Source organism: Neltuma alba, unplaced genomic scaffold (genome assembly GCF_004799145.2).
Source record: "Neltuma alba isolate B1F8T4 unplaced genomic scaffold, ASM479914v2 tig00013032_pilon, whole genome shotgun sequence".
Taxonomy (NCBI): Eukaryota; Viridiplantae; Streptophyta; class Magnoliopsida; order Fabales; family Fabaceae; genus Neltuma; species Neltuma alba.
In genome coordinates, this window is record NW_021637379.1 from 72,803 (window position 1) to 100,775 (window position 27,973).

Here is a 27,973-nt window from a genome sequence, read left to right on the forward strand (position 1 = left end):
TCTAATTTGATGCGCAGCCTTAAAGTAGCTACCTACATACTTGAAAATATAACAATTATGTACAAACAAAGGCCCGTGGTTGAGAAAGGTGGGATATTGGAGTGAATTCACTTGAAGTTTTTTCCTTGGTAGGTCATCCCAAACTGCCAATTCTCAGGAGTGACGTGCCACGAAGTGGAACACCTTCCATCACTTGTTCTAACTCGGAAGCTCAAAGACTCTCCCAGTAACATGGCATTTGTCTGCCACTTCTGACCCCAATTCCTGCTCATAACTGTCCATTTCACCTTCTTACTTCCCTTCACCTTCACGCCCACCACATCCCCTGCTCCTCCAACATTCGACAATGACACCAAATAAAAATAAGGATTCCCAGTTATGCTGAACCGAATGCCTCCTTGCCTCTTGCATGCTACCCTGCATTTCCAATTCATTTTCAATCACAATCTTGCCTAATTATCTAAAGCAACGACAAGGAATATCCACATGTTAATGTAATCACCTGCGGTAGTTGATGGGGACAATGCCACCTTGGTACTCGGCGATATCGAGATAAGCAGGCTTGGCCAAGTCGAAGTGCTCGCCGGGCGGGTTGCACCATCCTCCATTGTCACTTGCGAGGTTGAAATTGGGAGGGCAATAATCGGTGGCCGTCACGAAAATGGAAGGTTTTATGTGCTTACACCATGGTGAATTCACGCATCGGATTTCGTAGCATGCACCACATGTGAGTCCATCCTTGTACAGAACTTGGCTTAATGCTGCTGTCTGAAGTCCATATCCTTCTTTCTCTACATCCTCGTACCCACATGCTCCTCCTGCCATGTTGTTCTCAATAATGTCAAAAGCTTGAAGAGGTTAATTATTAAATATAATTTTAACGATCCCATATATACATGATTTAAATGCATAAGCTTGAAGAGGTTAATTATTAAATATAATTTTAAAGATCCCATATGTACATGATTTAAATACTTAATACTTATTAGCGATGTTAAAAAAATATACCATACGTTCCGGAGCCTCCTTCATAGAAAGTGGCATGAGCTTGCCTCCAAGGACTGGGCACAAAACGTGGCTGGGAAAGAGCAATCCTAGTGCCCCCTCCTACGTGTTGAGAGGGATTAGCGTCTGCATGAACGTGAGGAAGCCAGAGAGCAATGATAATGAGAAAGAGCATAAATGAGGCCAAGAGGGTTCGCAAAGGCAATGCCATGTTGTGACCTTATAAATTTAAGAGATATTGGCACGGCCTTTAGGGTGGGGTCTTCGTTTTACTTTGAGGAATCTCTCTCTGGTTCGTGAATTTTGATGCTTCGATACAGATTTTCTGCGTAGAAAATCATGCATGGTGTGAGGAAGAATATATGCGAACGCAGATTTAGGTACGTTGGTTATTTGGGTTGGTGAATTTAGTGTGTCGTTCTGACTGTTCCAGCTTTTTTCTCTCTGCCCCTCCTTGCCAAAATCACAAGAGCCACTCGCTCTCTTCTCTTTTACCAACCTTAGCAATTCATAGAATAGTAGAATACAGGTTGCCATCAACTATGAACAAACCATCAATCGTTTTATTTCCAGGATTGTGCGGAATAACTTTCTTATGCACGACGTCGTTATAACGGTTAAATTTATCGCAAGATGAGAACAATCTTAAGTTTGAATTTAAAATAATCATAATGAATCATTTCTAAAACCATCCCTTAAGAGTTCTCCAGATAAGAGTGTGGATAAAAGCTTATAAATAAGAGTTTGGAACAAAAAATTTCGTCATGAAATTCTAAAATTTCGTGACAAAGTGTTTCAACAATAAAATGTAAACAAGGACGGTTCATCACGAAAATGTAAGCAACGATTTAATCAATAGCAGTTCGAATAGGTCAGATCGAATAGATGAATATAGATATCGATACTTACACTCTCCAATGAGAAATTCTAATAAATAAAAATTAAAAAAAATACTCCTTCGCAATCAAAATTCCATTGAGTGACGTGAGGATAAAGTTGCATGTGAATATATGTTGGAAGTATATAAGGTCAAGTAGCATTTGTTTAACTAAGCACTTTATCCTTTTCAATACAGGAAAAGAATCAATATCAATACCAATATCAATATCATATCAACATAAAAATGTGATTCACAAATCGTGAACAATACACTTCATTGCATAAAAATGTTAAAAACTATTAAGAAAACTAATTCACTAGCTCCTATAGTTCATCTCAATTTTAAATTAGATGGAAAAAAATCTCAAATTTAAATTAGGTTTCCGCAGTTTATTTTATTAAATTTAGTCCTCATATTGTAATTCATTATAGTCATTCATCCTTAAAGTGTAAAATTTAAAAAAAAAATCATTTTAATTTATAAAATTACATGAATTTTATGAAGCCTTGTTCATTTCATTTAAGACTATTTTAATACCCGTTCATTCTTATAAAAGAAATTTCATGAAGTCTACAAATTAAATTTAACCAATGAAACAATAAAGACTTGGTCCAAACAAAATATATATATATTTATATCAAACTTAAAATTGAGGTAGACTAGATTAATTTTCTTGAGCATTAATAATACATTTTATCTTGAGGTAGTAAAAATGATATATTTAAAATTTGAGCACAAATTAACAAATAAATATAGTTCACGGAGCTTTACTAGATAAAAGATAATTTGTTATTATTAACTTACCCATTATTTTTCAATGTATTATGAGAAGTTGGCCGAGTCCACAACACAAAAGGAAAACTATTGATACAAGCCGAAGAACGAAAGCAACGATTTCTCACTTGCCCCTGACAGTATCACTATCTTGGTTTTGGACCACAAAAGTCGGAAGCACTGATACTTTATTCAATGTGATGAAATCACCGAAGTCTAATACTCTACCTTTTTTTTTTGTGGTCAAAATAATACTCCAGCTTGACACCCGCATCAGACTGATTCAATATATGTGTATGAGATTCTTATAAGCGTCCTCGTGCTCTGAGAAATAATTAATTTCAGCCTGCACATGAAAAATCACATCGCCCATTATAACTAGCTACAGTTTAACTACTATAATCTTGAGACTCTTTTTTCCGCTTTATACATATCAAGAGCAACTGAAGTATGATTAAACTCTTTACAGTTATGTAGTACAGAAAATTAAGGACATGGAGACAAATTGATTGCATAATCTGCTGCCCACAGACTTAAACTGCAGGTAATATCCTTTTTTATTTTATCTTATAAAACTTAAATTTAAGACTTATGTGACAAATAGAAAATGCCCCATCAGGAGCAAGAACTTTTAGAACCATAACACATGAAAAGCAGCATATTCGCTTCCAAGACATTGAGGGCAGCAGAGAAGTCTTCTTAAAAGTCAAATAGAGATGCAAAGAAGCAAAGACGCCCACGTTAAAGACCAAAGAATTTAATCAGGAAGGGCAACCGCTTAAAAATTATCCGTCACTATATTCTATATTACTACCTCCGGTTCTTCATAAGAGTTGGTTTGACTTTTATCTTGGTCTTAAATATAAGACCAATCTATTTTGTCTATTATATTTATCTATTTTTTTCTAAGGTAGTCCTTGTAATAGTAGTTCTAACCAATACACTTGATTGGCAAGGATATTTTAAGAAAGACAACACCTATTTATTACAAATAACTAACTTAACTAATTTCATTAATATACTCAAATTAGTCAACTAGCTCTTATATTAAGGATAGGAAGTAGCATATGGATTTACTAGCTATTAATTAAGAAGCAAGTAAACCCCTTGTACGTACCCTTCGAACTGCTTTTATTGCAGTCAGCAGCTTTTCACCAATGAATTCCTTAAAGATGTCATCATCTTTATCAAGAGCCTCCAGAGATTCAGAAAGTGTAATCGGCAGCCTCTGAAGTTTTTCTGCATAGCCCTCTGGATCTGTATCTGGTACACGCAAAGTATTGGGGTAGGTAATTCAGCAAATTAACGAGAAACAGAATAATGACAAATTGATCCAGAATCTTTTTTTTTTTTTTTTTGGGGGGCGGGGTGTGGGGGAGAATGACATTCGGTAGATTTAAATAACATTCAGTTTATTGTGCACATCACTTGTGCCCTAGTGGTACCCGTTACTGTAAATATCTATGACACTCAGAAAACAAGGATACAACACTTGATACAGTTGTAGAGCAGATAGCACAAACAAATGTACAGTAGGTCTAGACGCAGTTGTCCTGTCTACTCTCCCTCTTTTTGTCGGTTTAAATTCTTTTTACAAAAACAAGAATAATTGATTCAAAAGGATGCAAATGTAATTGACCCAAACGATAAAACAAATGAAAATAGAAAGAAAAATCATTGGACGAGAGAAAGATGCAAAAATGATGATGGCAAAATCATTGCTCTACTGGTAGGATTGTAAAGGCTATCAGTGCACTGCAATAATTAAGTTGTAGAAAGAAAATTGAATAGTTTTCACCTTTCTTTAACTACATTTATTGACTTCGGGAAGCTAGAGAAAATAACATTATGTAACTTGGGTACCCTAGAAATCCAACCTTCCTACCAGAGTCAAACAACAATCTATAAGCAAAAGATATGAGATATGCCCGCCTTCTATTAGATACTAGTCACAAGACAATTACATGCACACTGAAAAAACCCCATCTCAAAGATGCTTCTTTGATTACCCAAAATATTTCAGTGTCAGTCAGTCAACAACTTTTTTTGATGATAATTAAAACTTGCGAAAAATATTCTAGTCACACCATGCATGATTAAAGACCAAATGATCTTACCAACAGGTTCAGGAAGAGAAAGATGCCTACGAAGCCCATCAATTCCAGCAGCAACTATGGCGGCCAAGCCTAGATGTGGGTTCGCAGTAGCATCGAATGATTTAATCTCAAAGTTACTCACTTGACCACCAGGAATTCCAGGCGGAGATGCGGCTCGCAGTGGGGCTTCTTTATTTTCATTTCCCCAGCATTTGAATGCACCGCTCCATGTATTGGGTTGTAGACGTTGGTAACTACAAGGAACAACGATTGATTGAGCAATGATGCAGGATGAGACAGTCCATGCAACACGATTTTAAATACACAGGGATAAAGAGTAGACATTGCAACCAACAGAGATTGACATTTCCCCCCTTGGTTGGTTCCCTTTTTGCTGGTTTATTTTTGAGAAAAATGTGGTCAATAAAAATTCCTACATACACATCATACAAATAAACTGCGACGACTATTCGAAAGCATGTAACTTAAGATAACTTCCACATTCCTGAAGGATAATTCATATTTTGAATTTCCGAACAGATTTCCAAGTAATTACTCATCATAAATCAAACTAACCTTTACAAATAAAGACCAATGGAGTCCTAAAGAAGGATAGAGAAGGCGCCAATTTTCTATGATTAGTACACATGATCAAATAAATCATTATAAGCTTCATCTCTGTAACAAGTGGCATGGAATCTGAAAGTTCACAGGCTCAAGTCCCCACTTCAGCAGTATCACGTTTTAGTCATATTCTGTTTTTCCACTTTCATGGTCCACATGCAAGTTACAGAGGATTAGACTGTCTACAATTGGGCCCACTTCCAACAATCTGATCATCTTTTCTAGTTCTTAATCAACCATGTAATAAGAGATAGCAAAATTATGACCGTACTGAAATTTCAAAAATAATCATGATAAGATAATGATGGACTGCTATTAGGAAGAGCAACCTGTTAGGATGAGGTGCTATAAATGCACAAATTGAAGAAATGTGATGTAGAACTCCTGCCATGAATTTCTTTCCTATAGCCGATATTCCATATTTAGACGATGTATCCGATGCCATAAATGCATTTTGACCATTCTGTGACAGGCTAAGATGCACGTGAGCTCCAGAGCCAATGTCATCCAAAAAGAACCTTCAATATCACAAAAGAACAATGTCATGCGCACGCAAAATATATATTACTCATTATTCACTTGAAGCAACCAAAGACAGTTCAATGGCTGTAGGTATTTATTACATAAATAAAAAGGCTGAAGTAGAGGGCCTGTCTCTAGCCCCTTTGCTTTAACATTAAAATTCAACGCCCTCCAAAATAGAGCGGCAAGATGATTATAGTTTCTCATATAGAATTTCCACTCTTACTTTGGCATAAAAGTTGCCAACAGCCCATGCTTTCTTGCAATTGACTTGATAACCTCACGAGTGTAGATTAACTGATCCGCAGCTTCAGTACAGGTCGAATAGCTCAGAATCACTTCAAACTGACCTTTTCCAGCTTCTGCATGTACCTTCAATACATAGAAAGAAAGAAAATAATTAGAAGATCAAGGGCCATTGATTACAACCTCAGGAGAGGAAATTGCAGGAGACCTACAAGAACCAACCAAAGGACAATTTAAGCATTGATTTGGCACATGCCGTATGATGACAATCCTTCCCAGAAGACCAGAACCTTGGTTAGGCACAGTAATCTAACATGCTCCATGTTTTAGACGGAGTAGGAGGCATTGGTTCAGCAATGTGGATATTTAGTTTGGAGGTATCTTAGGATCTTAACCATTGTACGAAGATATTGTAAGGCCTGCTACAAAAGGCCAAGTGAAGTTGGGGCTTTCGCACAGTCAACTTTTTTATTAGCAAATATATAATAATGTAACTTGGAATAATGCGACATGTGGAGTGAAGCCGATGAAGAAGCTTGACCAACCTAAATGCATGGTAAGAGGAAATTCAATATCTATATCCTCTTTCTGCATATACAACTTACAGTATAGATGCGACATGAAAAGGGCAAGAATAGAAACCAGGACTTGATTCAAGATGCGTGCAAAATGACATGATTACAGTTTAGTCAAAAATGGAAGACAATCAGAGATGTTAATTGAAATGATAGAGTTGTTATTTATTTTATCATTCAATGATATAATATTCAGAAGTTAGGGTCAGTAATTGGATAATTGGGATGTTTAGAATTTAATTCGAAATTTGCATAAAGGCATTTGATGTTAGGGATGTATAACACCATATCAAGATATCCTAGAAGGACTAAGATACCAGGTATCACCAGCATTTCTCCTTTAGGTTCCGTACATAGGCCTCCAGCACATCTTGCCCTCATTTTTATGATAAATTCATTGATATGATGACCTGACTTAAGAGTTTCGCTATCTTATAATCTTTCGGTTCCTGTCCCACATCACTATATTATACTTGACTCAGGATTCAGAGAAAATTCATTTACCTGATGTTTAGAAAGTGGCCAATATAGATCGCAAGGACAAGAAGTGATTTTACATTTAAAACTTATTCGTGCTCCAACAAACAAAAGTTGAATGGAACTGTTCGTTGTAAATGTGAGCAGGTAAACTCAAATTTCCTTCCTCTTCCCTCGATAACTTTTCAATAAATAATGAACTAGATACATACTTCAAATCATAAGCTAGACGCTTTAGATTGAAATGCAACACTCAGACTCATACAACAAAAGGTTTTCATCGTATCTACATATGTAATAGATGATGCTGTAAATTCCTTTTACCTGTTCCACTAAAATACCCAAGGAATGAAGAGCAGCAATGACTTCCTGAAATACGGGGGATGTCGCATCGAATGCTGACGTGGAGGAGTAATGAGTCGAGTCAATCGGCACCCATTCTTCTTTCCCTTCCCTGTAAAGTTTTGTTTGTTTTAATTCACTTATTTAATCAACTGTGATGGTATAATTCAATCATTAATCAGAAAAGAGTATAATTTTAGTACCTAGTTACACTCTTCAAGAGATAAAATTCATTCTCAAACCCCGTATTCACTACCTGGAAACATAGGTTCAAACATTAAACAGCAGTCCGTAAAATGGGCCAAGTGAGTTAAACAAACCAACCTTTCATGGCTTGCAAGTTAAACAGGCTAACTCATTTAACTCACCTTAATTTAGTGGGTTGAAAATCAAACCCGGCTCACACGGGTTAAGTGGACCAACCCTCTTAACTCACCAAAAAACATTAAAAAGTTCAAAAATTAATACGTCTTCCACCGTTTAAGCTTCCAATGTTTATCACCATTTTTTTTTTTAAAAGGGAAAAAATATGTTCAAATATCTTAGGTCATTCTAATGTCTTAAACCTCAACAGTATTTGAATCTCATCTTGTGCATGTAGTGTCGCCATCAACACTAATATCTCCTTCTCTGCCATGCACATCAGTATCTTTTACAATAAAATTTAAACAAAGTATTATTTAATTAGTAATATATAAAATCAAAAGAACAATAAGTAAATAAAGAACGACTACCAAAAACACGTCTTAATAAATTACCAATGTCATTATATTCAAAACCACGTAGATACTTGAACATTGTCTAAAGGAGGGAACTTCTATACTTATTCAAAACTCGAGAGCCAATACTAAGTTTATTCACCTAGCTCCCTTGCTGGCCGTTTAACTTACAGGATAAATGTGTTGGATTCATAAGATCATACTCAAAAATATTTCTAAAGAAGTCTCAACTCGATTCAACAAATTTGCAGGTTAAATAGGCCATCTCATTTTGATGGCTCCACATCACAATTAAGACAAGATTTAAACCATACCAAGTCAAATTCATGTTTCAGAATCTTTAACACTCTTCTTAAGGCCTCCCTTGGGCAATATTCCCATGCTTCACCTCCTTTAGTTTGCAAATTACACAAAACCATTTCCTCTTGCTTGCTCCTGTCACAGAAGAGAGTTGCATCAGTTTAATAATTCAATTGTATATGCTCAACGCAAAATAACTGTGCATATCACGAGTTGCCGGCTCTTTGAATGTTATTCTTCAACTAATGTATCAAAAGTTGGCCAAAGAAACCAATGTATCGATAGAAAAGAATAAAGACCCATGGTTGAACTCAAAATACTTGTCATTATCATATTACTGCCTCTATTTGCAAAAATGTTACTTTTGCATTGCGAATTTCATTATCTTAGACTTTCAAAATAAATATCAGATATAAATATTAAAAAAAAAAGGCACAATTTTGGGTGAAAAATTCGAAACTAAACACAATTTGCAAGTACCAGTTGACTATAAAATATAAAAAAATCCCATCAAGAAAGAAACGGAGTACCAAGGAATTCTGCTTTTTGTAGACAAATCAGGCATTATGGTTACTTCACCGACTGCAGTCAAACCAGACCCTTCTACTGTTGTATCAAGATAAGAAGGTACTGCTACAACGCCGCTTGCCAAACCAACCCCATGCTCCTTAACGACATCATTGAAACGCTTTCCCGGAACAACCTGAAACAAAAATTGGCAGCATCTCATGAATAGCACAAATAATAGAAGTTCCAAGCAAAGTCAAAACTAAACTTCAGCAGATCTTGAAAACAAGTTCCCAAATACTATAACAGATACTATTCATTCTGATGTGAGTGATAAAAAGGGAAAGCATGATGAAACAATGAGAATGTAGCGACTATCATGAACACAAATTCTGCTCGTTGATGATCCTAGCATCGATTGTGCATGTTCACCACTACTATTGCACAGCAATGAGAATTCATCACGTTTCTTAATTTGCTTCTTTAATCATGAATATATTTTGATTTATTTTTTTTGAAGAAAATTTCAAATAATCCCTGATAGTGTGATAGCCATCACAATATTGTGCTAAAAATTATTATGTGCTACTTGTATTTTATTGTTGAGTATATAAGCATAAAAAGAGCTGGACATGAAATTCACTGGAAGCTATTGGAAATCAAAATCCAGAGGAAGGACACTTTATTAGTAGGGCCATGTCTCTAGAAGAATTTCCCTAAGATCATGATAGTATCTAATATTTAAAATTCTTCTTACTCTCACTACTAGCTATGTGGCTGTTACCCACTTTAAGGAACTGCATCAATCTACCCTCAAAGTCACTGATTAGGTGAACACATGATTACTTATTCATGAAGGGAATAAGAAGGAAAAGAAAAATTGCTGCACTTTTCTTAAAAGATTCTCGTTCTACATTAAGGATGTGCTGCAATTTTCTTTTGAGATTCTGGTCCCACATTAATGTGAACATGAACTGTGGTTTCAATTTTATAAGCAATTTACTTTTAAAATGTTTATTCAAATGCCTTATTTCCCTCATCATGCAAAAATTCAAGAATTCTTCCTTTTTCAATGATTACTTGTACAATTTATCACAGATGTAGCTTAAGGAAGAATATTTTAGATACTTACTTGTCCGAGAAGACATCTATTTCAGGAAATGTTAGAATCGCTTAAACAGGCAATAGCAGAGCTGACATGTGACACCATGATGCTAAATTATGGCAAACTTTTTCTTAAGGATAGTTAGATGACTTTACTTTCCTCCCAATTATCGAAAACAGGAATTTTCACTCTTAAACCAGACGGAACAAACAAGTGGTATAAACCTAGTTATGAGGACCTTGAACAGTTGACTTTCCTTATCAATTTTTTCCAATTGCTAATATAATCATGAATTTCTTTCTCATATTACAATATCTACCTTTCTAATTCAACAAGTAAACATATGCAACTTTCTCCTCAAGTTCCCAAATGAAAGGTCCCCATGTAGGACAGGAACAAGAAGAGGATAGAAATAGGCTGACGTAAACTCACACGGCATCTATGCTGTCCAGAAATATCAACCCACATGAGACGAACAAGTGACAATTCAGCCTCTAAGGCAATATTTGACTTTTGGGACAGGATGTTGCGTGAAGTGATAGTACCAGTAGCTGATTTAATCTTGTAAAAGTGGATTGCATTTCGTGCAAAGATGTCGTTAGCGGCTTCCACAGCCTCAGGAATTGAGAGATCACCATCAATGCATGCATCCCGTAAAACAGAGAAAACAACTTCACGAGACTTCTTTGCACCTGTAAAATTAAATTTTAAGTTTATTTCAATCAACTATGCTTTGCAATCAAGTATTGTGGCAGGGCCGAGATTGTTGGTTATATGCATAATATTATTCAGATGAAATATGAAGGAGATCTAATTTGCTTTTGCATGTATAAATAGGCAGCATATTACATGTAAGTTAGCAATGTTCCTAGCTTGTGAATGGGCCATATTTTTTTGGACAGCACCACTACACACAGCAAAGGGTATATTTCATGACTATGCACTATTTTATCTAGCACATCTTACTGACTAACATTCTGACTCAAAAATTTGATTCCGGTTTACTTGAAGTCAATTACGCTCCAACAGTCCAACCATATTGCAAATGCCAAATAGCTGATGACCTGTTCTGACCAAGGACTTCCTTAATTGGGTAAGTTTAAAGAGCTTGGAGATGGGGTTAACATCTACTCCTCCTCAAACTTGAAGAGGGGGAGTCCTAGTGATTGCAGTCACTAGGCTCAACTCTCCTTGACATCATGTCCAGATCTCATAGGACCAAGTTTTTCATTTTTAGCTCTCTGATTTTCTAAGATATCCTCTAATACTTGTTATATCTCTTTAATTAATTTATCTCGTAGGATTCTAGTGGTTGATTCATGGGCACAGCACCTCTGTATGTCCTCCACCTTTTCACTAATAAGACATTAATTCAGTTCTCAATCTGTAAGTAAGCCACCAGCATATGTCTCCTTTTCAAACCTCTGGTCCTCATTTATGTATGCAGGGACCATAATATTCTGAGGAGTCAAGAAATATTCCAAGAATCAGGATAAATGTTGTGGCAGGAAAGCAGTCAACAGGCATCTTGGCAAAACAATGCTAGATGGCGCTAAATAAAAAAGTGGTTAAAACAAAACAATTGTTCTAGTAACTGTGTACATAAAGAATAAATGTTAATGATGCTAACCAACCTAAGTAGAATGTTTCAGGAAATGCATAGCCATCAGTACTGAACATCACCTGCAAATTATTCACGCAAGACATTAAATTCACCAGCACAGACATAAAATACAACTCCACATGCCATATTAACACGTTCGTGCCAGTTCAGCGTGTGTAATAACATAGCCAGTATTAAAAAGTTGAAGTTTCAATTTTAGAAGTAAAGAAGTTTTTACAAGGTAAAAAGAGGGTGAAAAACGCAAGCAGCAAAGAAAGAAAGCATTGCTTTCTCACTCCATACTCAGACAAATTAACATAAAAGTTAAGAGTTATAATAATTGAAGCTACATACTATAGATTATGTAGTATAAACTTCTAACACTAGCTCCATGTGTCGCACGTGAAATTTGTTTCCTACCAGTGCATGGCAACACTTATTTTCTACGTCCATGGCACAGTACTTTCATATTATTTTTTGAACTTTGTATATTGTCACCTTATTTATTGGAGCCAGCTCCAATAGCTCTTTAACTGAAGATATCATTCCATGAACACTAAGCTTTGGAATTGCCAACCCAAAATCGAGGTACACCTGAAGGAAAAAACTGTATATTATCCTCAAGGCCAAGGAACCTGGTACCCAAATTAGGTATATGCTAATATAATTTACTGAGTCATCTAACATTTACCTGGGAGTAAACAGAGGCAAGATATGATGCTTCCCTGGAGAATGGATAGGATGCATGTAAAAGAACTATACGGCACTTGGAATATCTCTTGTCCTCAAGAACTGCACGGAGATGAAGAGGATTGGATAGTCGCATATCTAGATCTGTATCTCCAAAGCTACAAACAAAAATCAATAAATAGCATATTACGTAAAAGTGAAAGGTATATTGATTGAGAGACCTAATCTCAATTTAGTAGTATGGGTGCTTAATAGGGTATTCAAGTGGATTGGTTCTCCCATCCCACTTGACTCGCAGGGATGTTCAATATGATATTAACAGAGAAGCAGTAAATAACAGAGGAAACTGCAACTTTGACGTAAACAAGATTTTTGGTAAATCCTAGTAGTGGACCAGGCATGGACCACTGCATTTCCACAACATTAATGACGTACTGCCAAATGCAAGACAGTGCAAGAACCCTTATTAACTGAACTCTAGTTATTTACAAGAAATTTTAATTAACTCAGTTCATACTTACTTAGAAGTAATTATTTGGAAACCTCAAAAAGCTACCAGTTTTTAAAGCTCATCCATTCCCCCAAAAATATTTAGCTAGCAATCATAGCACATGTAGAAGCGCATCAGACAATTTAAGAATTATCCATTACCCTGTGTGTATCTGCATTGGCAAGTCATAAGACTGAGCAACTTCCAAGCTTTGCAAGAAGATGTAATCAATAAGGTTCTTGTTTGTTATACGGAACGGCTTCCCAGCTGAAAATAAGGAATTACAGCTAAGACTATCCAGCGTTACGTTAAACTGAAACCAATTCATATACTCTACTTACCAATTAGCACTTCATTGAGACCCTTCTCTGCATCCTTGTTGGTCACTTTTGTATTGATTTCAAGACCGCTACGATATGCAGCAATGCTTTTCAATCCAAAGATTTCACTAGCAACCGTAACAAAAATGCTAAGGAGTCCAGTTAAACCAGTGAATAATTTCGCAACTATATACCAATTAAGAAAAGAAATTGATATGCAAAGGATATGATTTCAACTTTGAGACAAATGCTTCAGTGAACTTATCCAATGTCCAATGAGATCCATGTGGCAACACCTAAAGCAACATGAGTTAGAAAGCCATGAAGTCAATACCAAACAGAACATTGGCCTATGGCTTAGCGACAAATAGTATGACTGCAATCACAGATACAAGAATGGAATACAAACAAAGGATGAAACCAAATTTCAATATTTCATGTATCTGGAATGAACGAATCTGTGAGAGTAATTCGCTAACAAAATTGCTGTTTCACAATGCTCCTTGCACGGTACCAACAGCAACACAAATAAAGAACAATATAGTGCCTAAAAACAACATAAGATGCCCAACAGTTATGCAATTTCGGATCAAAAATGGAAATCTAAGTTTCTCACTTCATCAAGAATTTTCTCGGCCAACCGTTCAACTCTTAAGATTCTACCAACAAGAGGTGTCAAACTCTCGTGCCACTTTAAATCATGCTTTTTATCCAATTCTAACCCATCGTCAATGAGTATGGCGGAGATTTTTGCAGCTTTGAAGCACTTAGAACAGATGGATTGCAATCCAGAAACTCTTCGATATTCTTCAACACTTTGCAAAGAACATTGGCATCCATAGAGTTCAGCAATTTCTCTTACACTTCTCTGTCATTGCATAATTTGAACACAAATCATATGTCAAACAGAATAATTTGAAAATTCTCGAGCAAATTGCATTCAATAACACTTGACTTTAGCACATATAGATTGTGAGGTAGAACTGGGAATTAAACCACAGATGCTGCATGGCATCAATTTGACAAGAGATTGGTAAATACTTCATGCAACATATTCCATTGAATGAAATCAATCATTATTCTGGGTACTCATGAGTGGGTTTGAGTTTCTATTTGAAACACCATAAAATACAGTAACATGCTAGAAATCCTGAAGCATGGCTCAACAGGAGTTGATGCAGCGAAGTGAAAGCAGAAATCATAGCATAATTCAGTAATTACTTCCAATAAATTTACAGAACATGCTAAAGCTTTGTTTCTTGATCCTTTTTCCTTCAACCACACTTCCAAATATCATTTATCTCTGGCAAGAAAGTCCCAACCTCAGGTCATCAGTTTACTACGTCTTTTGGTTTGATTAGCTTGATATCACGATTGCATAGCTATGTTCTCAATAAGAGGAAAGGAAATTGTAAAGAAATCCTTGTGCCGCCCACACTTTCAAGCAATTACAATCACGTTGACATCCCAATGTCAAAACCAAAAAACCAACTGGAATGTAACATGCTATTTACAGCTATCTGTTTTACATATGTACTCAACATCGTGCAAGCTGGTAGGGAAATACGTAATTGACTGACAGTACACAGATGATTCAAGTTTTCATTTTAAGAGGGTCACGCTCGAGAATAGCAGAATAAAAAATTATCATCCATAATTGTTCGAGGTCGATCATTTCAGTTGTTTCGTATAATGATTGTGGTTCGCCTATGATAACAACTGATTCAGAAGCGAATTGTTTTTAATGGAACAGGGGAATTAATGAAAGGAGCCCTCTGTTCCTTTAGAAAGTCAACTCGTATTATCACTCAAATAAATCATTTGAGGATTTTTTTTCCTTCTTATCAGATTTGACAATGTGAAAGCTAAACCGGTCAGATCCGGAGCATGAGCTTAGAGCAAATGGCGACGGTGGTAGCGAACAAGGAGAAGAGAGTGAGGAAGAAGTACCTTGTAGGATATAGAGTGGGGTGCGAAAGAAACGGCATCCCCGTAGGCTTCAGAGAAGGCATGGATGAAAGCGAAGTTGGAGTTCAGCTCAACTATGTTGTGAGCGTGAGCGTCGATGAGCTCGACCTCCTCTACAGCTCTTCTCAGTTCTGCAAAGTCCATATCTTCTGCGTTTGACTGTTGAAGAAAAACCGCCTCCCCCTTTCCGTTTTTTCTTGATAGAGCTCGTCCCACTCTCTCTTCTAGTTATCTGTAGTATATTCATGTACATATGGACACGCACACTTATACATCTCCATATTACATACACGCGCGTGTCGAGTTACTTGAAGTCAAGCCACGTGAACTACAGTCCCATATATTCGTCATTGGTTGGCCGCCATCGGAGACGGAAAGAAATGGATAACTTCACGTATTTATTACTATTACATTGCTTTTATTACGTTCCGTATATCTCACATTCCACTTGAAAATTTTGATTTTGAATATCCGGCGCATTTTGCTGACTTGGTCTATTGTCTTAGGCCATGTTTGGATTTCCGTTTGGAGGGTAAAAGCTCATAGGAAAATGTGAAACTGAGATTTAAGGTTTTTTGGGATTCAAACTGCTGTTTGGATAGATTAAGATGCCAGCTAACTTTTGAGCCAAACTACCGCTGCGTTCCAATGCTCAATTTGTAACTTTCAGAGCATTGAGGAAGGTGCCTTCAAGCCTTTTCCAAGCTTCTCTCTCTGTCAGCCTCACCCGCTTTCTCAATTTCATCCACCATAGCAGGAACAGGGAACTGCAGTGGCTCCAAAAGAAATTTTAGTAGAAAAAGAATTAAAACCTGAGACAAACACTAATAAAATCCCAAACTAGAGAACAAATAAATTTTAATTTATATTCATATTTATCCATTATATATGTTTAATTATCTTGGTAACAAATATTTCTATTTTATAATCTCACAAATAAACTATTTTTATTTTATCATAATAATTTTAGGTATTTTTTTAAATATTATCACATTAAAAACATAAAATATCAAACACTACTGTTTAATAAATCCACATCTTTTTAGTCATTTATAGCTAAACTAATTTTTTTATTAATCATCCAAACAACTTTCAACTTTTTCAACTGACTTTTTAAAAGTAACTATCCAAACATATCCTAACTGACTATTTCTAATCTCAGTTATAAAAGTCAGTTGTGTTAGAAATCAGTTTTATCCAATACCATTCTAAACAAACCCTTAATTTTCAGAGCGGCGGGGTGGACACTGTTGCTGTCACGGGACACGTGGCTCCTTATAGGAGCGTCGGGTGGAAAGCAGAAGCTTGTGGAAGGATCGTCTTCCGCTGTTTATTTTCCTCATGTAAATTCCGATTGATCTGTTGTGACAGAGACAGTGCATTTATAAGGAGTTGTCAATATCAACGAACCAAAATTTAAGCAGCATTCGCAGTTAATTGAAATACTCATGCTTTAATTAATACTTAATATAAAAGATAAATAACTAAATTTAAGAATATTAGAAAAATTAGTTAAATTAATTATTTATAATAATTGATATTTCTTTAACTAAAATATTTTTATTAGTCATGTATATTATAGTAAAAATATTTTAACATGTACGGTTAACATATGAACTACTTTTAAAAAAAATGAATAAATGTGAAAAATAAAATATATTTGAGTCTTATATTTAAAATTAAATTAATTCTTCAACTAGTTCTTATAATTAGGATAAGAGGTAGTAGTATACTAATTAACCTATAATTCACAGGTTCAATATAAAATCAATTATTAAAATATTAAGCTAGTTTTCTTGGGAAGAATTGCTATGAAGTCCTAAGTTAAAATTATCAAAAAGTCCTAAGTTTATAATGTGTTTTTAAAAAATTCCTATTAATTATAAGGTATTTTCATCTAAGTGTAATTTCAATGTATATGATTGAACGAGAATAATTTGAGAAAATCAATGCACATTTATTACAAATAACTAATTTTTTTAATCTCACTGAATTAGTTATCTAGTTTTTATATTAAATACCGGAGATAATAATAAATAATAAGTTAACAACTGTTCACTTGCTATTATGACTTACTAATAATTATTTAACTAGTTTCTTTAATTTCTTTAAATTAGTTATCTAGCTTCTGTATTAAGCACTGAAGATGGTAGCAAATAATAAGTTAACAACTGTTCACTTATTGTTAAGACTTAATGATAATTATTTTATTTTCTTGGATGGATTTGAATTATAACAGAATTTTAGTTGTTTAAAATATGAAATTTGGTTTAATTTCCCATTCTCCTGCCTGATGTGAATACGATTTTATTAGGCGCACGACTAAAGTATATATCGCAAAATCAAAATGCCAAATTATCTACCGTTCAAATTTAACCATAATTTTTGCAAACCAAATTTAATCATAATTAAATCTATTCACAACGTAAGACCAAACTACATGAATTCCATTCCAATATTGATATACATATCATTAAATATTTCCATGAATATAGAAAATAAACCATAACTAAAAATATTTACTAAATTAATCTGGCCCATCGATGGGGCTGATTAACGGTTGATAAAAGATAAATTGAATAGAACGCGCCTAAACGATGAGTAGGCCCTTGACTTTCGAAAAATGGAAAGTGGTTCCCCATAAGCCAGTTCATGTTTCCGTCTTTAGGAAAACAAACAATTCCAGAGGTTCATCTGACTAGATAAAAATAGCAAGACTTGCCAGAAAAAACCAAAACTCACCGGCAAAAAGAGCAAGGCCGGCAAATTGGCTCAAGAAAGAAGCAGGGCCAAGCCCCAGACAGAAACTAACAAAGGCCAAGTGTAAATCTCGTCAGAACTATACTTGAAAAATTAAAACTGCTAAACAAAAAACCAACAGGAGTTGGACCTACCGAAAAGATTTAGTCCCTCACAACATGACGAATTGAGATTCGAATCTCTATTGGAAGAAATGTCTACATTTAGTACCCAACAGTGTCTTGAATAGAATTACCTCCAATAAGAAAATACATATATTTTAGTAGGAAAAAAAAAGTAAAACAAAAGTTAAAAACCTTACAGTTCGGGGAATGGAAGAATTATGGGAAAAGAAGTCATCTTTAACGTTATCTCTGATCACTCTGCCTAATACATTTTCGTATACCAAAAACCAAACTGACAACTTTTTTTATTTATGCTTGTTAAAGTTTTTCTCCCTGCATATTTATAAATAATTGTCAAATCTCTCCTTTCTTTCTCTCTTTACAAATTTGACAATCAAACCGAGCGATTGAAAGCGACTAATACCGCCCAGTTATTTAAAGCTCAACAACCAACCATATGCGGCTATGCAGAGTTTGGTCAATGCAACTTTTGGAGCCCTGATCTGGCCTCCTCTATGAAGGAATGCCTTGCTTAGGTTGCATACTAACCTAGCTTTATAATATAGCCTCCACTAATCGTGTTGTATTGGTAAAACAAAAAACAAAACAAAAAAAACAGCAACTGCAGTGAAGATAAGAGGAAAAACAAATACAGAGAGTGGGTTTTAAAAAATAAAGAGAAAATAATGTACGGATGCGAGTGTAGCCTCTGCATGTGTTTTTATACATTCTATCCTTAACAAAATATTTTAAAAAATTAGTTAAATTAGTGTGTATTAATTTTCCTAAAATAGCTTATTTAATTTTGCCATTATAATAATCTCGTGATGAAAATATTTATATGTTTAATCAACGAGAATATTTCTAAAAAAAAATTATATATTTGGAAGACAAAATGGAATGTAGCATTATATTTAAGATTTGAGAAAACTGTTGAAAAAAATTCTCATTAAAATATTTGTTGGTTAAAAGTATTTGAAATTTGTTTAAGGATTAGCAACTCATTTTCAATGGAATCGCACTCGCTGAAAAACGAGTTACGTTCAATTCAAATCATTTTAAGTGGAAAAAAAAAACTTTTTTAAATAGGACTCTTCAACAACTTTTCGACAACTTTTTTTATTTTCTTTTTGTCTTAAATACAAAATCCATCTCGACACCGTCGGATTATTAACATTGACTTTCATCCCTGCCCCATGGGTGAGTTTTATAGTCAAGCTCCCTTCGACCTTTACACTTAAGGGTCAATCTCCGTCACTTTTGTACCTCTCCGCTATCTTTTGGGAGGCCCACGCTCCCACGCTCTATAGAAACTGTTACTTGAAATATGCTCTATATCTAAGAGTGGAAGAGCGTTTTTATTTAAAAGTCACTCCTTCAAATTCAAATGCAAGGACATCAAAAGTTGAATGCATGATCCATAAAAACTTACTTAATGCTGGCCAATGATCAGTTGTAAAGGACCTGGTTCATATCCACGGACGAGACAGGACAACAAGTTGTAATATATGAATCAAAAATTCAAAACCCTGTATGCGCGCATCTTCACTGGCTGGGGTTCTAGTAAAAAAAAAAAAAAACGGACAAAGAAAAAGAAAACATTTAGTTGCTGGATTTGTATATGATGGGCCGGGCCTGCAGCTCATGTTTGAGATCAGCCCAGAGATATTCACACACACACACGCATTTATATATATATATATATATATATATGCTTGGACAGTTGGGCTCGATCCAAAGAGCACTGAAAATTAAAATAAAAAAAAACCACGAATAAGAGTTATTTGTTCACAGTATCGACTTACTGTTCAGGTTGATGACTGTGTACTTTGGTCTTTAACAGTCGAAAAAAGCACTTAGATTAATCTTTGCATGAGAAAAAGACAATTAAATACCCTAAAACTTGTTAAAAGACAAGTTTGTATAAATGGATTTCAAAATTTTAATTCATGCCCCCTGTACTATTTGAAAATTTTCAAACCTTGTCAAATTATACAAGTGTCCTTCACTGTTTTTTTTTTCCAAAATATTGTCACCTTAGCATTCTTAATCGGTTTCTAGCCAACGGAGCTCCAACACCGGCTATCCCATTAGTGGCCAACTGCCAAAGCTTTGACAACATATCATTGGGACGTTAGCAACTACTCTTTTTTAATTATTGACTACGTTTATTTTTATAACTCTGATAACTATTCTTGTTTAATTACTGACTACTCTAGCATTGTGATTGACTGCTTTCATTTTTAAAATTTTGTGACTACTCTTGTTTAGCTATTGACTACTATAGTTTCGTTATTAACTACTTTTATTTCAAAAATTCAAAAAATGTATTAAGCATTGTTAGAGATTTGGTGACTACTTTTTATTCAGTTATCTATTACTCTTGTGTAGTCAATAGTTATACAAAAACAGTCACCGAAACTTTGAAACAAAAGTAATAAATAGTTAAGATAGAGTAGTCAATAGTAATATAAAAATAATTATTGGGAGTAAGGACAATATTACATTTTACAATATTTTAAAATTTTAAAATAGTATAGGAGGTCTAATTTGAGATTCTAAAATTCATCAATCCTAATTCGTTTTTTAGCATTTTTGAGGATATATTAGTTTCTTTTTCCCTTTTCATCATGAGATGACCTTTATTCATTGCATGATCACACTATATTTTATTGGATATTAGCCGAAAAAAATATAAAACCGTATATTAACACATTGGCTCGTATTTTAAATAAATAATAAATTCACACAGGCCTGCACCAACATTTACTAATATTCCTTATATTTTTAGATGGAATTTATACTTAACTTATAAAATTAAATGAATTTATATATTGGGAAATGCCTCCTAAGCAAGCATGCAGACGTGTTTTGAATAACCGTATATACATATTTCTTTAGTTCTAAGTATAATAATTAATTATTTTATAGTATAAATTATATTATAAAATAAATCTTATATATTTAGAAGGGAAGGAGTATATTGATATTGATAAGCATAAAATGGTTGAAAAAATCGATGAAGCATATTGGGGACCCGTAACTACCTTGGTCCGGTAATCTCCACGAAATAGCGTCAGAAATTTCATAGTGACGTGACTAACCCCGGACTTGAAGCTTTAATATCGTAGGTCAGAAGCTTGAAATAACATGACGTGGCTGCCAGTCCACCACACCTAGCCTTGCCAGCACAAGCAGTCTTCCCACTAAATGAAGAAGCAATCACGGTTAATGAAGACATGGTTGAACCGCACCTAGCCTTGCCAGCACAAGCAGTCTCCGGTCGCCCACCTTTGTTTAAGTTTCCATGGTTGGACCACACGGATTATCAGGCCTAACAATGAACTTGCATACTCATTTAGACCCCACTGAAAGGAAAAATCGAGAGAGAGAGAGAGAAGGGCGAGATTATTGATTATCTACAGGAGACGGTCGGGAAGTTCCAGCGCTTGATATTTATCCTTTAACTGTTACTCGTACGTATTGTTTCTTTAAGCAGTAAATATAACGTGTTTTACATAAAAATATGAATCTTACTAAAAAAGTATATAAATTAGCACTAGCTCTCTAACGGTTGAATGGGCAAGTGGAAAAGTAGCGTATATGTATATATGTAAGCATCTGTATATACACACACCTCGTACGGTGAAACCAAGGCAATTTGTTCGATGATAAATGATATGCGCAACAGCAAACGGAAAGATCGCGACGATGTTAATTGACAGGGACGAATTTCCAGTAGTATATAATACTAACTCTATTTTCTACAAATTAAATAAGATTTTATAATTAGAACCGGATCAGATCGAAGGTAGTATAATGTTACCACCTGACCTAGATGTCTCTGTAGTTTCGCCCCCGGTGAAAACTACCAACAAGCATTGATCTCGACAACTTAACGTTTTTTTTGGGAGGAATACATGAAATTATCATTAATGGGCCATTTCCATGGTTGACGGTGTGGAAAACCAGCTATTTTTCCAATATTCGCAACGTGCACGGCAGGATAGGGCTCCACGCATTGAATTCCCATCCCCACTATTCGAAGCGACGCAGCCTATACAGACAGAGCCGAACTTGAGCCATATACCTCCCATCAAAACACACCACAAATTTAGCCCACCAATACATACACTGCACCTCTTATCATGAATCCCCTAGTTGTTTTGTGCCTTACTCTGGCCTTCCTCCTCTATGGTATGACATATATACCACACTCACCACATTAATTGGCTAAGGGTTTTCATAGATAGAGCCTTTCCATTCCTCTCCCTTCCCCCTCCTTATTTAATTTTCAGCGAATTGAAGTTATTATATACATGATGATCAGTTTAATTTGTTGAAACTGAGCATCTATGTATATGCCCAGCTCCGTTTTTAGTTTGTTTTTATTCACATAATATAGTTTGCTTATCATGATTAAGCATGCATGCACTGAAGGAATATTATATGTGACGATTAATCTGGGAGACGTGGTTTTGTGCAGGAGGAAATGCAATCACCATTAATTTTATGAACACTTGCCAATTCACGGTATGGCCCGCAACCGTAAACGGAGGTTCAAGCCCTGCACTGTCCACAACCGGATTCGAGTTGGCGAGTGGAGCATCTAGATCCGTGGACGTCCCTTCACCATGGTCGGGCCGATTCTGGGCTCGGACGGGATGCTCCGGTGGCGCCGGCAACTTTAAGTGTGACACGGCAGATTGTGGCTCCGGTCAAGTCGAGTGCAATGGCAAAGGAGGAACCCCACCGGCAACGTTGGCAGAAATTACGGTGGCACCGAACGGTGGCCAGGACTTCTATGACGTGAGTAACGTGGATGGGTTCAACTTGCCGATATCTGTGGCTCCACAAGGCGGCACCGGCGACTGTAAAGAGTCAAGCTGCAAGGCGAACATCAACGCGGCGTGCCCAAGTGACCTAAAAGTATTTGAAACGTCTTCCTAGTTATATCGCGAATCTTTTAGATAAAACTCTTAAAGAATTAGAGGGTCTGCGATTTGTGATTTGATCAAAATTCTTATTTTACAGATTCAGAAAGAGGAACTGTCATTCTATCCAATCGAATTGGGATGCCTTGTAACAGGCTCCTATGAGAGCGTTATTGCGTGCAAGAGTGCTTGCGTAGCTTATAACAAGTCTGTGTATTGCTGCACCGGAGAGTACAGCAGTTCAAGCACATGCAAACCCACCACCTACTCCCAGTTTTTCAGCAGTCAGTGCCCTCAAGCTTACAGTTACGCTTACGATGATCTCAAAGGCACCTTTACTTGCAACGGCGGACCTAACTACGCCATCACTTTCTGCCCCTAAGCAAAGGAAAATCGGAGCTTCGTTACTCCTCCACCGTGTGGGATAATAGTTATGCAATTGCTACGTCCAGTAATAACATGCGCTTATGTGTGCATGCAGATGAATAATAATGTAGTTTGATTTGATGATATTGTGCTATATGTGCACAATTGCATATGATGAACTCATCATATAGGTATATGGGAATAATAGAGTTTCATGGGAACAAAATCAAAGTAAGTCGTTTTTATAATTAGCGATATTTGATGATTTGTCAACGCTCATGAACGCAACTATTCTAACTTTGAAGCCATCGACTAGATGTGTATATTTTATCACATGCCATCCATCAAATATATATTATCACAGTTATAGAAAGAAATTAAACAAATATAGGTTTTTTTTTACAATTTCAATAAAAATATATTGCCTCTAATCTTTAATATAAAAGCTAGTTTGAAATTCAATTTGATCTTAAGTATAAGATCCGAAATCCACTTTATCTCTCATATTTATCCTTTTTTCTAAAGGTAGTCCTTGTAATAGTTGTACATGTTAAATATTCTAACTAATACACATGATTAGTAATGATATTTTAATAAAAACAATAGATATTTATTACAAATAAATTAATTAATTAATTTTTTTAATCTACTCAAATTAATCAACTAATTTTTATATCAAGAGCGGAGGTAATGTCTCAGAATCATTTAAAAAGCCAAATATACAGCTGGCAAAAAAGGGAAAGCCAAAATGAACAGAGAATACATGTGACAACTGTGAAAAGAGATGCATTTCAGTAGCTCAATGGAGACGACGCTTGACTCAATTTCACACACACACACAGAAGATATACATGTGATTTTTTTTCATACACTGTGATAAATCATCCTTAAGAAATTCACTCATACCTTTCCTTACAGAAGTCTAGGTTTAAGAATAATACGTACTGAACGGAGAAGGGATATGTCTTTTAAATTTTTTCGATATATAGTTTGATACATCTCAAGTTATAATCTAAATTTAACACCGCAGTTCGAATTTAAAATCTGAAACAGAAAAGTTTAAGAATCGCGGATTTATTTTAATCTAATGCACATCCTTGCAACTACATGACATAACTATTTTTTCATACTTCTTATCTCTAACAGATGTTCCGATATTATTAGCAGCGGCCGAACACCAAAAAAAAAAAAAGGATTTTCCGGTATTAGCAATGTACAGGGCATTCCACGTACTTAAAAAAAAAAAGAAGAACAAAAACCCCGCCTATATACACCGGTACCTAACAAACTTGAAACTATCTCATCAAAACAGAGAAAATCCTCTCAATGAATACTCGAGTTGTTTTATCCCTTATTTTGCCCTTCCTCTTCTATGGTAAGTATCGATAATGTGTATATCTTTCTTTCATGTAGCTCCCTTTCTTGTGTATACACCTTCACAACATTGGCAAATTTCCAGCTAATTGGAGTTGATGTACAAGTACAATATTCACTTGCACAATAAATGTTTTATAAATGGAAAGTGCTCCTATTTTTTCTTTATTTTTAGAGAAGTCATGGCATTTGTCAGTTTGAAACTGATGAGCATCTATATGCCCAACCCTATTTCTATATATTTTACTTGATGCCATGCGTTATATAATTACACACACACGGAGATTGATCTGCAAGACGTGGTTTTGTCACTTTTGTGCAGGAGGAAATGCAGCCACAATGACTTTTACGAACAAGTGCCCCTTCACCGTGTGGCCAGGAACCCTAACCGGAGCTCCCAACCCTCAATTGTCTACCACCGGATTCGGGTTGGCGAGCGTGGCAACTAGCTCAATAGACGTGCCTTCTCTGTGGTTGGGTCGCTTTTGGGCTCGGAACAGATGCTCTAGTATGTTCGGAAAATTTGTTTGTGCTGTCGCAGACTGTGGCTCCGGTGAAGTCAGCTGCAACGGCGCGGGGGGCGATCCCACCGGCAACATTGATAGAACTCACGATGGCAGCGAACAGTGGACAAGATTTCTATGACGTGAGCACTGTAGACGGGTTCAACTTGCCCATGTCCATAGTCCCACAAGGCAGCACCGGAGACTGCAAAGTCTCAAGCTGTCCGGCGAACATCAACAGGGTGTGCCCGGATCCACTAAAAGTAATCGGGTCGGATGGAACAGTTACTGGCTGCGAGAGTAGAGGTGGTAATATGGTCCAACCCGCAGGTTGCAGGTTGGCCTGTGACGAGTTAGGGTTAGACGGTGCAAGCTAAAAAGGTCCCGTGTAATGGCAGGTTGGCTTTTAGTCAACCCTAACCCGCCATAGTGGGTTGAATGGTTGGCCTGTCAACTCGCCTACTATTTTTTTTAATTTTTTTTATTTTTAAAATATTTTTTCTTATACAATATAAAAAATATAATAAAATTTTTATCTTTTCTTTAAATACTTGATTAAAAACACAAAATAAATAAATGATATAGGTTTTTTTTTAATTTTCTAGATAGAATATATAATATAATAATATACATATAATGATTAATAAAATTTAAAAATACAAAAAAAATTACAGGTTGGCTCGCGGGTTGTGGGTTAGATGGTACAGGTTGAAAAGCGTTGTTTATTGGCGGGTTGAGTTTTAACCAACCCTAACCTATTATTTTTTATGGTTTGATGGGTTGGACCCACGAGTTTAATCCCATATTACCAGCTCTATGCGTGAATGCGTGCACGGCTCTCAATGAGCCACACTATTGTTGGACTGGAGATCCTAACACAACACCCAATACACTCGAGTTTTCAAGACGCAATGCCCTGATGCTCATATGTAGGACCAGGACCATTACTTGCTTCAGCAGGCCCAACTATGCGCTGGTAAAAAAACAAAGAGCAGGCCCAACTATGCCATCACGACCTGTCCTTGAATTAATCTCGTGAGCCAAGGGAAGTCGAAGCTTTATGGGGGGGAAAAAAAAAAACTCGTTCACTATGTCATAATTATGTAATACTCGTATATCTATGCACAATATATTATGTATATATGCACGTGTGAGAATTATAACACCCTTTTTGGCCGCAAGACACGTTATATAATGAAAATAAAAGAAGTCTCTAATTACTTTTGAGCCATCAGTTTTATAAAACGTGCCTTGTCAGATAAGAACACAGAGAAGCATACGTACATGTGTGTGTATATGAAAGTTCTTTGCGTCTTATAGTAATTTAGGGCAAAGAATAATTCAAAATTTCCTTATATATATATATATATATATATATCCGAGTCAATTACTCATTTCTAGTCCTATTATTTAGAAGAAAATATTTTTATCCTATTTATACGTCATATTATTACGGATTTTATATGAACGTGCAATTTCGTTCTTCATTTGTTATTGTATTGTGTAAACTTTTATTGTATTAAAAATTAAAGTGAATGTATTAAATAAAAGAAAAATTAAAATGTCATTAAAATTTAATACTCTATAATGTTAACTAGATTGAAGACTTTTCCTACGTGGATTTTTCCTATGTAATTCCGATTGTTCTGTTATGACTTATGACAGACACAGTGCATTTATAAGGAGTTGTCAATATCAACCAGCCAAAATTTAAGCAGCATTCGGAGTTAATTGAAATACTCATGATTTAATTAATACTTAATATAAAAGATAAATATTGATAATATTAAAAAAAATTAGTTAAATTAATTATTTATAATAATAGATATTCTCTTAACTAAAATATTTTTATTAGTCATGTGCATTATAGTGAAAATATTTTAGCACGTGTAGTTATCATATATGAACTACTTTTAAGGAAAAAAAATGAATAAATATAAAAAACAAAATAGATTGAAGTTTTATATTTCAAATTAAATTAAATCTCTGACTAGTTCTTATAATTAGAATCGAATGTAGTGGTATATGAATTAACCTATAATTCATTGGTTCTCTATCAAATCAATTCTTAAAATATAAGCTTTTTTTTTTTGGAAGAATTGTTATGAAGTCCATGTAAAAAATATAATTATTAAAAATTCCCAAGTTTATAATGTGTTTTGAAAAATTCCTATTAATTATAAGGTATTTCCACCCAGGTAAAGTTTCAATATAAATGATTGAATAATGATAGTTTAAAAAAGTCAACACATATTTATTATAAATAACTAATTTAATTAATTTTTTAATATCTTTAAATTAATTATCTAGCTTTTATATTAAGTACCGGAGATAGTAGTAAATAATGAGTTAACAATTGCTCACTTACCGTTGGGACTTACTGATAATTATTTAATTAATTTTTTAAATTTCTTTAAATTAGTTATTTAGTTTTTATATTAAGTACCGAAGATAGTAATAAATAATAAGTTAACAACTATTCTCTTGTCATTTGGATTTACTGATAATAATTTTATTTTCTTGCGTGGATTTGAATTATATCAGAATTTTAGTTGTTTAAAATACAAAATTTGGTTTAATTTTCCATTCCCCTACGTGATGTGAATACGATTTTACCATGCGCACAACTAAAGTATATATCACAAAATCAAAATGCCAAATTATCTACCGTTCAAATTTAATCAAAATC

At 35.0% G+C, this 27,973-nt stretch overlaps 3 protein-coding genes and 1 pseudogene across 3 annotated transcripts; 2 read left to right on the plus strand and 2 right to left on the minus strand.

Annotated features, from left to right (window-relative positions):
- Nucleotides 1-107: 107 nt before the first annotated feature.
- Nucleotides 108-1,216, minus strand: LOC114733839 (expansin-A9-like). The gene is made up of 3 exons (XM_028921340.1): nt 1,009-1,216; nt 503-818; nt 108-417 (listed from the first exon to the last, which is right to left on the minus strand). Exons 1-3 carry the CDS (start codon nt 1,214-1,216, stop codon nt 108-110), a joined length of 834 nt encoding a protein of 277 aa, XP_028777173.1.
- Nucleotides 1,217-2,651: 1,435 nt separating this feature from the next.
- LOC114733825 (protein fluG) lies at nt 2,652-15,440 on the minus strand. Its single transcript, XM_028921327.1, has 18 exons — nt 15,226-15,440; nt 13,892-14,143; nt 13,504-13,571; nt 13,297-13,412; nt 13,117-13,222; nt 12,467-12,623; nt 12,274-12,369; nt 11,807-11,855; nt 10,605-10,864; nt 9,091-9,263; nt 8,575-8,695; nt 7,745-7,797; nt 7,524-7,653; nt 6,128-6,273; nt 5,709-5,897; nt 4,777-5,009; nt 3,777-3,922; nt 2,652-3,005 (listed from the first exon to the last, which is right to left on the minus strand). The coding sequence occupies exons 1-18, from the start codon at nt 15,385-15,387 to the stop codon at nt 2,943-2,945; spliced, it is 2,520 nt and encodes an 839-aa protein (XP_028777160.1). The 5' UTR covers nt 15,388-15,440; the 3' UTR covers nt 2,652-2,942.
- A 6,815-nt stretch (nt 15,441-22,255) lies between these two features.
- On the plus strand, nt 22,256-23,716 carry LOC114733827 (thaumatin-like protein 1b). The gene is made up of 3 exons (XM_028921329.1): nt 22,256-22,304; nt 22,594-23,036; nt 23,142-23,716. Exons 1-3 carry the CDS (start codon nt 22,256-22,258, stop codon nt 23,421-23,423), a joined length of 774 nt encoding a protein of 257 aa, XP_028777162.1. The 3' UTR covers nt 23,424-23,716.
- A 1,017-nt stretch (nt 23,717-24,733) lies between these two features.
- Nucleotides 24,734-25,661, plus strand: LOC114733828 (thaumatin-like protein 1a; annotated as a pseudogene).
- The last annotated feature ends 2,312 nt before the right edge of the window (nt 25,662-27,973 follow it).

Excerpts from the sequence above, each read along its gene's own strand:
- LOC114733839 (XM_028921340.1), bottom strand. The coding sequence starts at position 1,216 with ATGGCATTGCCTTTGCGAACCCTCTTGGCCTCATTTATGCTCTTTCTC. Across the intron at positions 819-1,008 it reads AGGAGGCTCCGGAACGTATG|GAGGAGCATGTGGGTACGAG; the intron begins GTATATTTTTTT and ends ACAACATGGCAG. Across the intron at positions 418-502 it reads GTCCCCATCAACTACCGCAG|GGTAGCATGCAAGAGGCAAG; the intron begins GTGATTACATTA and ends TTGGAAATGCAG.
- LOC114733827 (XM_028921329.1), top strand. The coding sequence starts at position 22,256 with ATGAATCCCCTAGTTGTTTTGTGCCTTACTCTGGCCTTCCTCCTCTAT. Across the intron at positions 22,305-22,593 it reads TCTGGCCTTCCTCCTCTATG|GAGGAAATGCAATCACCATT; the intron begins GTATGACATATA and ends GGTTTTGTGCAG. Across the intron at positions 23,037-23,141 it reads CGTGCCCAAGTGACCTAAAA|ATTCAGAAAGAGGAACTGTC; the intron begins GTATTTGAAACG and ends CTTATTTTACAG.
- LOC114733825 (XM_028921327.1), bottom strand. The coding sequence starts at position 15,387 with ATGGACTTTGCAGAACTGAGAAGAGCTGTAGAGGAGGTCGAGCTCATC. Across the intron at positions 13,223-13,296 it reads TCTCAATGAAGTGCTAATTG|CTGGGAAGCCGTTCCGTATA; the intron begins GTAAGTAGAGTA and ends CCTTATTTTCAG. Across the intron at positions 3,923-4,776 it reads TTCTCTTCCTGAACCTGTTG|ATACAGATCCAGAGGGCTAT; the intron begins GTAAGATCATTT and ends TGCGTGTACCAG.